Here is a 16,291-nt window from a genome sequence, read left to right as displayed (position 1 = left end):
GCGCCAGATGCCATGTCACCGCTTGACCAATCTATTAACGCTGATTATATCAGAGAGCAAAGAACTGAGTCAGACCTAATTAGATTTCAATATCAGGTTTCATTCAGCCAGGCCTGTTGTCATTGTCACTGCTGCACCTAATGCAATATATGTAGACGTATAATGTATATAGCTTGAGACACTTTATGTTACATGCTGTATAGTGAAGTATTTATGATCAATACCTTTAAGTGTAAATGGCAAGTGTTAGGGAAAAGGTGAGGATTTTCATTAGGTCTACTAATGTGTGTGTACAATGCTGAAAAAAATCAAAAATCAAAAAAATAAAACATACTTGAACATGAAAACAGAACAACCAGATATACACATGCCCATGCGTAGGTTTAGTAGTGTGTTCAGTGCATTTAGAGGTCTTGACATTCGATACGATGAGACCGGAGACTTGGCGCTTATGGTCCCTGAATCACTTCCTGTCGGCCTCAAGTGATTTTTCTGCAGCCATTTCTTTCCCTCTAGAGTCTCAGTGTTCCATCTGACCCCTATCCTCTCTGCTCTCACCCAACAAGGGGGGGAGGAAATCTATTTCCTCCTCAGGGATCAATAAATGGTAACAGAGGAGAGCTTCACAATGACTACCATTTCCCACTATGATCTGCTGAATCATTCCAGCATTTACTGCATGTGGGACGTTGCTAAATTAAGCACCACTTACCTCATCGCATAAAAGTATAACCCTAGCGGTGTCCTTAATTATTTTCCAAAACACAAAACGAATAAATAAATAAAATTCTGGCTTAAGACGGAGCATGGGGATTGATGTGATAGTGGTCCAGGAGAAATATTAGAATATTAATAAAGGACTATCAGATTATTTTTCCTCTTTTTATTGATGTATGGCAAATTTCGTCATATTTTTAATTTTTTTATTTTTATTTTTATTTTTTGTGTAGAAACCTGGATAAATTATTTGAAGGGAAATTACATTTCCTGGCTAATACTGTTGCGTCGGCAATGTGATCTGAAAGGGTGAATGAGCTTTCATATATTAAATGTGTACATTACAGGAAAGTGGGTGGGGTGTGGTCACTGTACTGTAAGTGTAGCTAAATGTTTTTGTACCTATGAATGGGATAACCTTTAGGTGACCCCTCTCTGGTAGTGGTCTATTGAAATCCACCTATCCTCACTGTTCTCTTGGAACTAGATCCATAGAGGGAAGAACTGTGGAAAGTACCTGAAATTAGGAAGAGTCAATGATAATCAAGTCTGTGGAGAAAGGTGTTATACTCTATGAGTCTTCTTTTTCCTGGAAAAAGCATGTCATGGTTTTATGAAAGGGGGGTTTTTACGAGTACAGTTTTATTCAACTCTGGTAAAAAAAAAAAAAAAAGTAATCTGGTCAAAATATCTGAGAGGCACAAGTAAATCAATGTTGTTGCTACAACTTAGCAAAACAATGCAGAGATTTTTATCTCCACAGCTCCAGACAGAATAATCACTTTGGCCCAAAATGGCTTCCAGATGTTTTTTTTTCCCTTAGGTACCCCGTTGAGGGTGAATGCCGTTTGTTGTAAACTGCGCAAAACGAGCAATGTTGAACAAACGAAAAAACGCACACAGATCACTCCCTTCCTGCTGTAAGTGGGCTTCATGTGTTCACCTCCTTTCACCGCGTCAGCTGTTTCAGTCATCCCAGACAATTGTAGGGCTTCACTGCTGCAGCTTGAACAGTCATTCCGGGAGGAACATTAGCATGTTTAAAGCATCCCTGGCTTCCCTCTGTGATGGTAAAATCATAGGAAACTAACCCACTAACCACAACATTGACCAAGATTTAAAAAAACAAAACAAAAGTGCTATCCAGTCTTGGGGCCGCACCACATATTATTTACACATATATATATATTTTTTTTAATTATTATTACAGCATAGAAAATCATGTTAAAGAATAAAATAATAAGATTTTATGCTCAAGTGTAACTGAGTCTGGAAGACATACTCTACACACAGTATGCAAATGCAAATTGTATGTTGTGAGATGTATGTTGTTTTTTCTTTCTTTTTTGTATTTAATGCCATTTAAGTATTTTAATGTGTCTGTGTGGGGTTTCTCTAGGTATTCCAGTTTTGTCCCACCCTCCGAAGACATGCTCGTTAGGCTAATTGGTGATTCTAAATTGACCGTAGATATGAGTGTGTAAATGGTTGCCCGATGATAGCTGGGACTGGCTCCAGCAACCTCTGCAAACCTAGTGAGGATAAGCGATAGTAGAAGATGAGATGAGATAATTCCTTTATTTCTGTACTTTAGTTATTATTTTTTCTGTACAAGACAATAGCAGACGGGTCAAGAAAACCTTTAAGAAAAGTCCCATTGATGCAATAGAGCTGCAAATGCCCCAGTGCTTATAAAATAACGTAGTTCCAATAATGCGCTCATGAACTATCCTGCAATAAAACGAGTGTCCTTGAGCAAGATGATCCCTGACTTGCTTGGCACTGGCGTGTGAATGTGTCTGTGTTTGTGTGAACAAACAGACTGATGTGTCATTGTGACTTTAAAGTACTTTGTGTACCAAAATGTAGAGAAGCTCCATTTACCATCTGTAAAAAGATGTAAAGACCTGCTGGAACAGCATGTACAACATACAAGTAGCACGTAGCATGATGCTACAGTCGCTTATCAAGCAAAACTGAGATAAAAGACTTTGGACTATTATGTGGAATTAACCAGAAAAGGGAGCTTCTGAACCAAAGATCCAAAACAATGCAGAAAAACTCAGCTTGAGCTCAAAAACTACTGCTAGTGAAGTGCTAGTAAATCCACTCTGCCTTTGGGTCCTGTGGGTTGAAGGGGCGGGCGGGACTGATCAAATATCCCACAGATATTTGATCAGTTTGGGATCTAGTGAATTTGGAGGCCAGGTCAACACCTCGAACTGTTCTTCATGTTTTTTGAGTTGTTTCTGAAGTGTTTCAGTGTGTGTGTCTGTGTCTGCCATCAAGGAGTGTCATTGCTATGGGGTGGTGGTGCCTGGTCTTGGTTGGTACATGTCTAAATAACATCCACATGAGTGTGTATGGTCAGTGGTTTTAATGTTGTGGCTGATCACTGCATGAGTACTCATATCAGTACTTAATATCACCCAGTACCTGACAGACTTTTGGGTACAAGTACTTGTACTTAGTTTGGTATAAGCTTACAAACCTCTCAGCCCCTTGCCCAATACTTAATTTGCTTAATAACAATTTCTATTAATCTTTATTATTATAAACATACAATACAGTCAATTATAAAATAAGAATAAATTGTGTGCATGTGGCTTGGAAGTTAACCCTTTGTGCCTACCGTGTCTTCTGTTTAGATATCTGGAGTGGTGTTTGTGAGATGAATGCCAGTGTAAACCAGCCTGAGGCTGTACCCGTTCTTCATTCTGGGTCTTGTTATTCTAAGCCACGGAAAATGTTCTGCGTTTCATCAAGACAACGTTATGGCTAAGTGCATTTCTTTTTTTTTTTTTGGTGCCACCTTGCTTTGATCTTTCATAATTCTGAATTTGCAGCATGTTATTAATCAAGTTGTTTGCCTTGTACTTTGTGTTAAATGACAGCATATGAAAATGGATGCTACATCATGAGGTCACTCTGTGCTCTCCCAAAGTGCAATGATTCAGACCCCTTCTCTTTAATCCCCACTCAACAAGTATAACACTCATTCAGTCCTCATTCCCTGCGCACTGTAGTGCTGAGTGGCTTCTTGGAGTCTAACCCTGGTCCTAAATGGAAGGATTCTGGGGAAAACAAGACAGAGCTCATAGCTTCACAGGGACAGGCAGACAAGCTGTGCTTGTGCCACTCTTTGATAATATAGTCCAAGGCAGTTTCAATGGATACCTAACATTTCTCGTGCTGTTCCTCACCTATTAATAGTATTGTTCTTTTTCAAAGAATCGACAGGCAAGGCAGCATGCTTTACAACGCCTGCCTGCAGAGGATACAAAGAAACCTTTTAATCCCTCGACTAACTGCAACAGTTGCTCTGCATTTAATGTGAGGAGTTATAGGAACCGTCTTATCAATAACGAATGGCCTTGAAGAAGAAAGGAAGGAAGGAAGGACTTTTGACAACAGTGCCGGTCATGCCATCATTCAGAACCTTTCTGAAGGGTAAAAGCAACTATGATTCTGAAGTTCGCCTTTAAGTGATACAGGAACAATACTTGAATTACTTTCTCTTTATCTTGACATTACATCCTGCTCTATACCGATGGCTGCAGCAAAGCAATGGTGGTGGAGATGTTTCATGCAACAAAAACATTTTGGCTAGCAGGCCTGAAAGCTTCCCTATTCACGTATCTGCTTGAATTGTGAAGGGGAGTTACAACTATACTGCATTCACAAGCAAAGTTAAGAAAACCAAACATATGTGTTAGGTTAGATTCTCCAACAACACTCTCACGCGTTTACATGCAGAGCTTAATTTGCGCTACTTCTGATGCAGGTAAGATCCACGCTATCCCTCAGACAGCTCCGTTTCTCTTCTTCTTCTTCTACGCCCGACTTTCTTGGACGTGTTTGTTCCGGGGTCACATGCCAGCGCAGTGGTGGTGGAGCATGCGCACACGCATTATCCATGAAAACTCGGATTCCAATCGCATTATCTGGGTGAAGGACGGGTTTACCGGCCTTGTTAATCGGAGTAACGTGCTTACATGCACTTAAGTTCTCCTGTTATAGTCTGATTAAGGCAATAATTCATTTTTTTTCACGTGCATGTAAACACACTGACTGATGTGATTCTTTGACTACAGTCCCCGTAGTGTGTATTGACTCTGTTATCTGTATATGTAAGATGTCCAGTCACAGGCATCACCTTTCAGCCACTTCCTTACTCTCATCTCAAGTTGCTAGTCAGTCTGTGAACACAGACCAGCAATGGGCAAGAAGTCTTGCCACGGATATCCGTCAAAACAGATGTACGACCGCTAAACTGGAAGCCCTGAAAACACTGGCTGCTGCTGAGTTCCCTGATTGCAGACTGATATAACAATAATTTTAAGGTCTGGCCTATTGCTATTATTATTGTACTAAACGGTGGTGTCCTTAGAAATGCGTACCTCACTAGGTTAAGAACTTGACTGAATTATTCTGTGCTATATATCTCTGAGAAACACTCATCAAAGTGAGATTTTTCAAATCAATAACGCCATAAGTTAAATTAAGAACCACACAACTGCTGCACAGACGTTCGTTTAACGGGTTCCAGATGTTGCTTTCCACAGTTATCTGTAAAACCAAACACCTTCCCATAAACCATTTATCTGAATTGCATAATCTTATGAGGTCTGAAAATGCCAAAAGGCTCGGCGTGTAATTTGTCATAGTTTTAAAGGTCGCCACATTTTGTGGTTAAAGCCAAGGACTATGTCATAGTATTTGTGGAGCAAATACACGCTGTGATTTTAATCTGGAAATTGTTTATTTAGCGTGATTATGCTTACACTAGATTAGTAAATCTTCTTAACATTGGGACTCATTAATTGCCGTCAGAAATGAATCACTGATGCTAAAGTACACATGCTAAAACGTTTAGTTTGATATAAAAAGTTTGCATCAACATTAAGCCGTAGTTCAAAAGAAATATAAGTCGACTGGTGAATGTAAGCTGACAAATCTGAGCCACTTTCACTTGAACGAAACAATTCATCCTCTGGTTATCATGAGTGTTTTTACAAAATTATGTAAAATCAAAAGAACAGCTTGGGAAATATTACAGCGAGGATGAAAGAGGTAAACTAAGCCACAGCTCCTGCCAGATCTCACAGAGGGCAATGTTGGCAATGATAGGAAATGCTGTCACGAAAGACACACTTCACTATCCATTTCTGCTGTTTATTTCCAACTTGCCTTCTTCTTTTTTTCGGTTTCTTTCCAATTTTGACGACACAGGGTGCATTACTGCTCCCTGCAGGGTGAAATTATCTTACAGGAATACTGCAACTTTGATCACTTACTGATTTTCTCCACGTTGAGGTCAAAATGCAGCTGGACCCAAATGCAGGACACAGGGATGAGACACGAGTAGGAAATGAAACAAATTAAATGAAAACTTGAGAAAGAGTGCAGGACAAACAGGTAGCATAATGGGGTAGTGTCACAGAACAGAACAGACAACGTGACCAAGGACAAAGGGAAAGGCAGGTTTATGGATGCACTCACCTACAAGGGCTGATGCAATAATGAGAGACAGGTGAGACCAACCAAAAAACATAAAATCACAAATATGCGGGAAAAGACAGACAGGAAGTAAAACTTAAATTAAAAATGAGCATAATCAGACACATTGCTGACTGGTTCTCAGTCATGGGATGCCAGTTCAGTGTCTCGATCTCTGTCTAATGGGCTGACACATAGGACAAAAGTACGTTCAGATTGCACAGAAGTGTCACACTCATTAGTTAGAAAATAAAACTGGCCTCATATAAGTCTATGAGAATAATGTGGTTTATTTGTCGCCATGCAGAAATCATCCCAGAGGCTGAGCCCCGTATCCCCAAGTAGAATGGAGGTTGAGGATTTGTCAGTTAGTGATTATGAGATTTAAGGTTTTTACTTTGTAAAATCATGTCTGACGTTGTCAAATAGTCCCTTATAGTATCGAAAGAGCCTAAATTGTGACCCACGACTTGTTTTGTCTGAGTAAGCATTCCATTTTTCACAGACTGGATATCAGCCCATGTCTTCATCCTAATTGTTTTTCCAACCAGAAGCTTATTCCCAAATACCAAAAGGTGCAGACGTTCCCAGAAAGACATCCTCCTTCCTGCTGACTCACTCTGTATTTTAAGAGGAATGTTCTGCAGTCGTCTGCTGAGCCACTTTGAAGGACCCACAACAATAAAATAACACAGAAGCCGTTTCTTTTTTTTTCTTCTTCTTCTTCTTTTTTCTGCTTTCCCGGTAAGGGGCTGCAAGCCTTACTCACATGTTACCACTACAAGACAGACACATTGTATTAATCCACAGTGTGAACACACATGAACTCCCACACAACCATAAAATCATCCTAGCACACCAGATACATCTTAAGTAAATTATTCAAACCATTATTTAGCCTGGACAGTCAAAGAAACTTAAACTTATTCATATTTGAGTGATACTTTTGAAAATAAAGTTGAGCCCAGAATGTTAAATGTAATAAAAATGTGTATGTATTTGAGTATGTATCGAAAATGGCCCATAACAGACATGATTCAACGGCTTAAATCACAATTAGATAATTATATCCTTTCACCTTCTGTCTCTCTTTTGGAATTCCATTCCTTGTGTCTTCCACTCACTAATATTCTTTGATTTCCCTTCTGATGGTTTTCAATGGGATTGGAATGGAGGGATTGTTTTGGCCACTCAAGGAAAGGAACAGTTACTGCTGCTTTGGTTGTCTTGACCGTAATCTTGGGATCATTGTCTGGCCAGTGAGTCCAGCGACTGCTAAGCTTTGGTTTATACACTGATGACATCGTGTTATTATTCAAAATGACTTGGTACATTAAAAAATAAATAAATAATAATAATAAAAAAATCCAAGATGTCAGTCACTCGCTAAGCTTACCATTTAGTGCAGAAGCAAAACCCACTAACAACAGGAAACTGTGGACAAACCACTTATCCGTAGCTCCTGACATTTCCAGCTTAATCTCATTACATTCAGAGCTTTTACAGTTTCCATTGATACTTCTGTTCCTGCCTTAATCAGGGCGGAAATGTTAAGACAACCCTGGAAGGTTTTGGTATCTAAGTAATTTTCCCATTCATGACAACCACGCAGGAGGAGATTTTCCATCCGGCCCACCATTTTAAATTGTATATGGGTTTAAAGTTATGTGTAATTAAGGCCATCGCCGCTTTGAGTGACAAGTGGGTGTCGTTGAAGTCCACGATTATCCTGCGAGTCTTACGCATTTTTTTCCCCCCCAAAATAATTAGATTTGCCGGGGGGGAACTTTCCAGTGTTGGATTTTCACTTCAGTTTGAATTTAATTTTCATCTAAACAAACTCATTCACTTTCTTATCCATGATGAATGTTACTCAAGGCGATAGAGCTTATGAAGCTGCTCATTATCTATACAATCCATTCCATGTCTGTCTAATTAACAAGAAACAACCTTCTTGGTACATTTGAGGATGCCTTTTCTTAAATCTCCATTTCCAAAGTTATGAGTTTGCAGATACTCTTTAAAACCCTTTTGCAAATTGTAACCCACAACAGCTACTGTATATAATGAGCCAAACCAACTCATCAGGAATCTTGACTCCAATCCCGACTGACCCAGAGGTCGTTCTCTATTAAATGTTGCCTTTGCTAGCTGAAGGCATGTGCGCAGCACACATCTGCAACTCCCTTAAGAAACTGCTTAAACCTAATACTCTGGCATTATTAAAAATATACACTTCAGTCCCTGCAAGGTGAGCTGCAATTTCTAAATCCAAGAGTTCTGCCTTTGTCCTGAGGGCAGCCAGTCATCAGCGTACGTAAGAGAGAAGTCATTTACGAGTATGCAGGATCTGATGTAACAGCTCCTTTGTGTAAATCTGTGTGTAATTTCACAAGAAAGTAGAACTGCTGAAACCGAGCAAGTCATAGTGGTTATCAAAGCACCTCCTTCTTTGCAGATGTTTTGGTGGAATCAGACCAACAAAACCGCAAGAACACGCCAAACTAAACCGAGCACTTGAAAGAACTACTTACAGGAAACACTTTAGGTCGTTATTTTGACTGACAACTCTGGAGAAGAGAATACTGTAGCATTTGACTTAATGGTTTATCAACTTTTCACCTCTCTGTTACCCTCTGTGGCTTCTTTCCTAAACACAAGATGAAGAAGAATACAATCAGCTCTGTCCAACAGCTAACAAATCGAGTTCCTGCAGCCTCTCAGTCACTGCTGGCGAATGAACCTGAAAAAGTAAGTTTTTGAACATTGAACATCTTTGCTGTGGTACCAGAAGACAGTCACCAAACACACTTAGGGCAGAATTAAATGACTTTTATTCTCAGATCTGCAGAAATTTAAATATAGATACACAGATTTCTGGATTATGTTACAACTCATGTGAGACAGGAAACAATTTGCCGGTCGTCTTCTCTCTGGGCGCCTTCAGGATCGGAGGATCGGAGCGAACTGTCTTACACCTCCCAGCAAGGCCGGTAAACCCGTCCCACCATGCACCTCATGTTGTCTCGCCTCAGGATGGGGATGCTCAGGCCCTGTCCAACATCTTTGTGCTCGATGACCTGGCTGTTGTCGTCGGCTCTCTTCTTGTAGAGGGACACTCCTTTGTGCAGCACTCGCAGGTCCCTCCAGATGCTGGGATCGGCAGCGATGACAATTAACCTCGACCCTCTGTTTTTGGGAACGGCGCTCAGGTCTGCGTCTTCGGGGTTGTTTTCTGTCGCCTCGTCGCCCAGCAGGGATGTAAAAGCGTCCTGCTCCAAGGAGCCGTCTTCGGTCTTGACCATGGGTAATGACACGGATGCCGCATAACACTCAAATAAGAGTGACCCAACAAAGACGATGGACACGAGTGACTGCCTCATGATGAAGATCTTGCAGGAGGTGATAAGCGTCTTCTTCTGTGGCTGATTTCTTTCCAAGAAGTTGTGCTTCGCTGTGCTGCCTTTGAGATCAGATCAGGGGCTTTTATACCATTTCAGACGAGCTGAATTGGCCACGTTGGATAGTTTGTCATCATTGGCTCTCCTGTTGGGTTCAGGAAATTGTTAATAAGCATTAAAAGCCAGTTGGGTAGAAGTCTTGCAGCGTTCAAGGATGTTGTTTTGGCGTAAAGTTAATTAAACTCTCCATTGTGATGGTTCATATTAGACACTCCACAAAGAAACAGTTGGAATCCTGTCACCAAAGACAAACATAAATCCTAAATGACTGCCCTTTAAAACAACATGGACATATCACCCACCCATGAAGCTCTTGCAGTGTCAGATACTCTGCGATGAAAGCTATTCTCTCCTGGCATTGTTGCTGTGATGCACAGGGATAAGGGATTTAAACTGGGATTAGTGCACAAAAAAAAAAGGCAATAAATGATTCCTGAAGTGTTCGTGTCTTTGTGGCAGCAGCTATTTGTCGACGTGTCAGTTATGAAAAGTTTGAAAATGTTTTTGGAGGAGAATACACCGGGAGATCGGCTTCTGAAGCCCCGAGGTGTGAAGCTCGTTTGATGTCTTGTCGGACCGCAGCATAATTACAACCGTGCCTAATTATGGCTGCCAGATGGGTGCTGCACACCTGCACCTGCATAACATCCATATGAAATAAGCTTGTGTGCAGGTGACATTTGGCTCAGATCAAATGTGCTGAAACATTTACTAAGTTTTTATTTTGGATAATGTCGTGTCACCTGCTGTTGCAGAAAAGCAGTAAACCTGAGATCACTGGAGCTCATTCTGCTGTGAATAACGAGCACAGGGGCACTGGCGTTTAAGAACGAGGCTGATATTTTACTGACATGATTCGCAGCGCATTGCAAGACTTTGATGACTAGACATATAATTTGGTGTCATTAAGCAAAGGTTATTTTAGTATTTGCTAATTTGCTGCTGGGCCAGTCAGATAGGAAGTGCTGTGGACCATTTCTTATTGAAAAACCATGTCTGCGGTCTGCCATTTGAGAATTATATACACCCTGTTTTTATTACCCTCTGAATAGCCTTGTGAGGTTCGATGCAGCCAGACAGTTTTGTTTAAATCTTATCTTTCATTCCTAGATGTCATATAAGGGTGGACCTCTGCAGTGGGCGTTAATGGTATAAAGAGGCCTATTGTGGATTTTGGATGAAAACCATATGGATCTGTAAAACAAGGGTGTTTTAGGAAAGAAGAATGTTGTTATCCCCAAAGATAATCGCTTTCTGCCAAGACTTAAAATCTACACAGTCAAACTGCAACTTATAGGAATAATGAAGAAAAGGATCATACAGAGTTATATTAAACATATCCAGAATAAATGTTCATTTATACCCACCCAAAAACTCCAGACAGTTACCATATTAAAAAAAAAGGTTTTAATTGTTGCTTTAAAGGCAGGGTATGTAATTTATTTATTTATTTTTATTTTTTGGTGTAAATTTTGTCCAAATTCAATAATAGCCTGTCAGCATATTGTAATCCATGTGTTATGAGAGAACACTTGACTTCTGTGCCTCCTCCTGGCTTTATAAAAATCCAGTGACGGAAGTTTTCCACTAATCACAGGCTGTTTTATGTTTTGGGTGTTCCTATTGGCTACTCTACATAAGTCACGCTTGTTCACGTCCCATCGCTAGTCAAGAACTATGCTGAAGTAACGCTTGTTTGTTCATAAAGTCAATTTGTTCACGATAGAAAGGTAAAGTACTTTGTATTGCAAACATTATTGGCTTTGTTTCGGTTTCCCAGGGCTTTCATCAGCTTTTAATTCTGATGAAGTTCAAGTGAAACCAATTTTAAATAAAGATAAAATAACAGTACCATTACTTGGCTGAAAGTTCAAAGGAGCTTAACGTTGAAATAATGTCAAAATAACATCAATATCATCGTTATTTGGCAGGGCAGATTTTACATATGGTTATAAGTTATCCTTTAAGAATGTGAGAACACAACAACAAAACTGGGTTGTGTGTGAAAACTACACTATACTACTTCAACAGAAACGACATGGTTAAAGCTACTGTATGGGACTTTTAGATAAACATCCAATACATTCAAGCGACATGTTGATTAAGCTTATCCATGTCAATGAACAGTTACTATGACTTTTCCGCTTTCAACATTTTATTTTCTTATTCACTTTTCTATGTAATGTATTTATTTGAGAAACAGTGCACCTGAATTTTCACTGTATCTCGAGTGTTGAACTAAATCCCTGTGTATCTGCAGTATGCCAGAGTTTTAAATATTCAAAGTGTGGTGACATTCCTGCTCTGATGCACCAGCAGCGATGCATTTTAGTTTAACCGGCAATGGTTTGCGAGAACCCAAGAGGGGGCCGACTGGAGCTATGGAGTGTTGCCACATTGGTCCAGATATAGCTCCCCTCAGAGGAAGATTATATTGTCATTAGTCTGTCTTCACATGGTAGAGCTGTTGGAGCTGCTCCTTTCTAAAGAGTGGGTAAGCTCTTGCTGAGGTTGCTTGCTTCATGGTTTCAATGCTTCGAGCATTTCTTTTCATGATAGGCTAGCATGAATCAATCTGGGTGGTTAAAGAACTGGACAAAATATAAATCTATTTTTTGGGTTTTGGCAGTTTTTGAATAGCTTTTGGTCTGGAATCCATCCCTGGATCTGGCAACACCGGATAGGAAGACAGAGTAGCCTACAGCAAAGACGAATATGGTGAAGCCTCTGGTGGAAAAAGCAAAAAAGCGTCCAAGAAAAGTTTCTTATGCTTCAGGAAAAAAAAACACCAAGGTCAAAAGCCTACTAAAAACTTGTGTTGATAGGAAGGATTACTGTATGAAAAAGACTGTGAACGATGACAAGGACAACTATTACTACCAGCACACAGAAAATTTCCTCAATACACTTCAGACTGGCTCAACAAATTCCCTCACCAAAGACCCACCGAGCTTATGGTTTAGGTAAAACCCACATGTACAGCATAATCAGAGAAGCATGTTGTCGGACATTTACTCAGGTCGAAGTTGGAAAAAAGTGTCAACTGCTGTTGATGAGGAGCTGGGGCAGCAGAGAACAGGCAGCTGGGAGAAGAGGCTGGCACACCAGGAGTTCAGAGACAAGCAGAAACAAGATCAGAGTTTAAACTTTCATCTCGGATTGTAGATTGCGTCAAGCACTTGGCTCCCGTTACATGCGGCACCAGGGTTGATAGAATATACTGCCAGTGAGGAGCTGACGAATCACAGGTGTGCAGATTGGAGCAGAGATAGGAAGGGGAGACAGGAGGCAAATAGGGGACCGCAAAAGGCAGCAGGAGTAGTACAGGAAGGCATAACATCAGACAGTGTATAGAACGTACACCATACCACACATCATGGTGAATTACACCAATCAGTCACAACATTAAAAGCACGGACAGGAGAAGTGAATAACATTGGCCATCTTGTAACAACACAATGTTTTGCTGGGAAACTTCTTGACCTGGTATTGGTGTGGATGATACTTAGATATGATCCACCCGCCTAGACCAGACCAGGCACATCCACCCCACAGCCTGACGCAGACACACAAAAAACGTGAAGAACAGCTAAAGTGTCGACCTAGCTTCCAAATTCACTAAATCCCAAACTGATCAAGTATTGGTGGGATGATCCACAGAGGCCCCTCCCCTCAATCCATAGGACCAAAAGACTCCCACTGAAGACATTCTGTTTCCAGACGCTACAGGACACCCTCAGAAGACCCATGTCTATTCTCTGATGAGTCACAACTGTTTTGGAGGCACAAGGGAGACCCACATACTTGATACTTGATCGGTGCATGTTCCTAGTGTCTGGGAGAAAATGACCAAATCATGCTTAAGTTATATATCAGTTCAGGCAACTATCCGTGAAAACACATCTTTTTTTAACAATCAAAACATTTCAGCACCCACTGGTGTTATCAAAGGCCTTACAGGAGATGGAGATATGGATGTCTAATGTTTGGGGAAGAACACAGTCATGATTAAAACACAAGCATTTAAATAATCTCCATATACTGGATGACGATCTGAACAATACTGTACATAATATCTGTGTATGCCATAGTGATCTGCTCTATTCCACAGTCAGATTGATATTTATACAGTTTTTGTACTGTTTTATGGTTTGGGCTCTTACAGAGCTGAAGCTAAATCTCGTTGCACTGCACAGCTTCTTCTGTTCTGCAATGACAACAAAGACTATACTTCTTCTTATAGGAGATAAAATGTCGATCCCTGGTGTTCTGGTTACACACTGTACAGTCAGTCCTCTGACAATTTTTTACTGCGAAAAGAATCCTCTTCATAAATTAACAAATAAAAGAAGTTAAGTAGGGCTTAATTCTTCTTAAATCAGAGTGTCCTGGTTTTTCTTTCTAGTTATAGTTTTTGCTGTGAATATCTGTTACAAAAGAAATTGAAAAAAAAGTTCCATTTGATAATAAAATAAGACAATAATTTTCCTTTCATTCCTCCAAAAGCAGAAACAGGGAACATTTTCCGTGTTTGCCCTCGGGTGTGAAGGAGCAGCCGCCTGCCCAAGGTGTTTGCGTTCCGCAGACAGCGTAACACCTCGTCAAAAAGGAAAAGAAATAAAGGGATTTCTGGAAGCGAGGGGCTAAGATGTGCTGACCAGCTGACGACTCTGAAGGGCGCCAGCCCAAACACAAGGCCTTGGCACGGGAGTTTGACGGGAGCGTAAGAGGAGCCAGCCATGTACCGAAGAAAGACAGTGGCTCTCGCATAACACCAGCCCCTTAGGCACACAGCAGCACTTCTCTTTATTAAGGTACGGAGCAGCGGGGCCACACCATGCAGGCTCCAGTGTTATTCCAGCTAGGTAAATACGGGACACTGATCTCACAGCGTTGAATGTATTAACAGGCGCAAATTGAATTATGTTGTTGAAATTCCAACTCGGTGTGTTCTGCCAGCTGCTTCTGAGGTTTAACCAACTTAAATCTCACAGACAGGTTGAGGATTTCTCTACCACAACATGCAAAGAGGACTTCCTTAACAGCAGCACTAAGTTCTTGCTTTTCTCAGATGAGCTATTGGAGAGTCGTGCTTTTACACCAAATTCCTGTCTTTTCCTCCTTTTTCTCCCCTGTCTTTGCTCCAGTGTTGTTTTTGGCAGCCATTTTTAGTCTTTTGGATGAAAATTCTCATTAGTTTTAGTCTCATTTAGTCATTTCTATGTGATAGTTTTAATTCAGTTTTAGTCGACAGAAACTGGACTAAGGTCTAGTTTTAGACAGTTTTAGTATTATTTTTTTAACTGATTAATTTAGGTCAGTAAGTATTGGAAATTAGAATCAAGGTTGACAGGTTGTATCAAGTGTTGCAATTCATAAAACTACAGTTTCCCTTAATGCCTTTGTATAATAACCAGATTGATGGCTCTAGTCTAGACTTTCCCATCGATGGAGATGCTGCCGTGCTGTACTTCATTGCTGTTGGGCAGGAAGCTTTTGTGGTAACAGTGGACTCAATATTCATTACTCCAAAAAAAGCCAAGGATGAGCAACATATATGCTCAACTTGACCTTGTCGGCCAGATAAAAGTGTCACTGAATGTAAACATGACCAAACACGATGCTAACGTTACAGAAGCCAAGTGAGCTGTTCATGTACACACATGGGGAACAGCAACAGGTCCGAAAGGCTACATTTTCCTCCACGTTTCAGTCACTCGGACATTGGTCAGTATGACAACAAATTACATTAGCGCAACCAAGCTAAATTTAGCCTGAAGATAGCAGCTCATTTGAGCCAGGAGTTATGTGGAAAACTTTAAGCTTACCGTGAAAATTATCACAAGCTGATTGCAGAGTAATACTGTATGACATCAGTGAATTAATAAACTCAATTGCATGTCTGTGTGTGTGTGTGTGTGTGCACAGGCGTCAAGTGTGTTGTGCAGAATCTGCCCTGCATGGCCGTGGATGTGACCAAACGAATACAGGATGGAACAGCATTGCTGAAAAATTTTTGGCTTTTGACAGAGATTACACAAACAACAGCAGAAATGACATGCATTTTCTCGTCATGGAAACTCACATACGTCTTGTCATGTTTTTAGTCATCAAAGAGTCATGTTTTTTTTGTCGCTGTCTTGTTATCGTCATGTTCACGATACATTACGATACGATACGATGCAATATGATATGATACGATGCAATACGATACGATACGATACGATACAATACAACTTTATTAATCAAAGGGGGGATTTAGATGTTATAATACTTTTGCAAGGCAAAATAGATAAAAAAAATCCGTAAATAAAACAAGTCTGTATATATACACCTGAAGTAAGTTGTTTGAAGGTTTAATTAAGGTTCAGTAGCTAAAACTTTTTGCTACCAGGATAAATTTTGAATACCCAACTATTACTTTGTGAGAAGGTGTGGATCTGACCATCTTGCACTTATGAAACATTTTGTTAAAGATCACACTGTTCAAGGGCAGGTTCTTCACATTAACACTCTGACTCCTCTGCTCTCCAGCTGCAGCCATTACTCATGATAAAGTTGCAGTGTAAGGAAAGTTACACTATTCATTAGACACTTCTCTGACTGCCTTTAAG

At 40.4% G+C, this 16,291-nt stretch overlaps 1 protein-coding gene across 1 annotated transcript; it reads right to left on the bottom strand.

Annotated features, from left to right (window-relative positions):
* Positions 1 to 9,027: 9,027 nt before the first annotated feature.
* pmchl (pro-melanin-concentrating hormone, like) lies at positions 9,028 to 9,671 on the bottom strand. The gene has a single exon (XM_047570056.1). It carries the CDS (start codon positions 9,597 to 9,599, stop codon positions 9,189 to 9,191), a length of 411 nt encoding a protein of 136 aa, XP_047426012.1. The 5' UTR covers positions 9,600 to 9,671; the 3' UTR covers positions 9,028 to 9,188.
* Positions 9,672 to 16,291: the final 6,620 nt, after the last annotated feature.

Source organism: Mugil cephalus, chromosome 19, assembly GCF_022458985.1.
Source record: "Mugil cephalus isolate CIBA_MC_2020 chromosome 19, CIBA_Mcephalus_1.1, whole genome shotgun sequence".
Lineage (NCBI taxonomy): Eukaryota > Metazoa > Chordata > Actinopteri > Mugiliformes > Mugilidae > Mugil > Mugil cephalus.
Note: the sequence above shows the minus strand (reverse complement) of the source record. Positions and strands in the feature narration are given on the sequence as shown.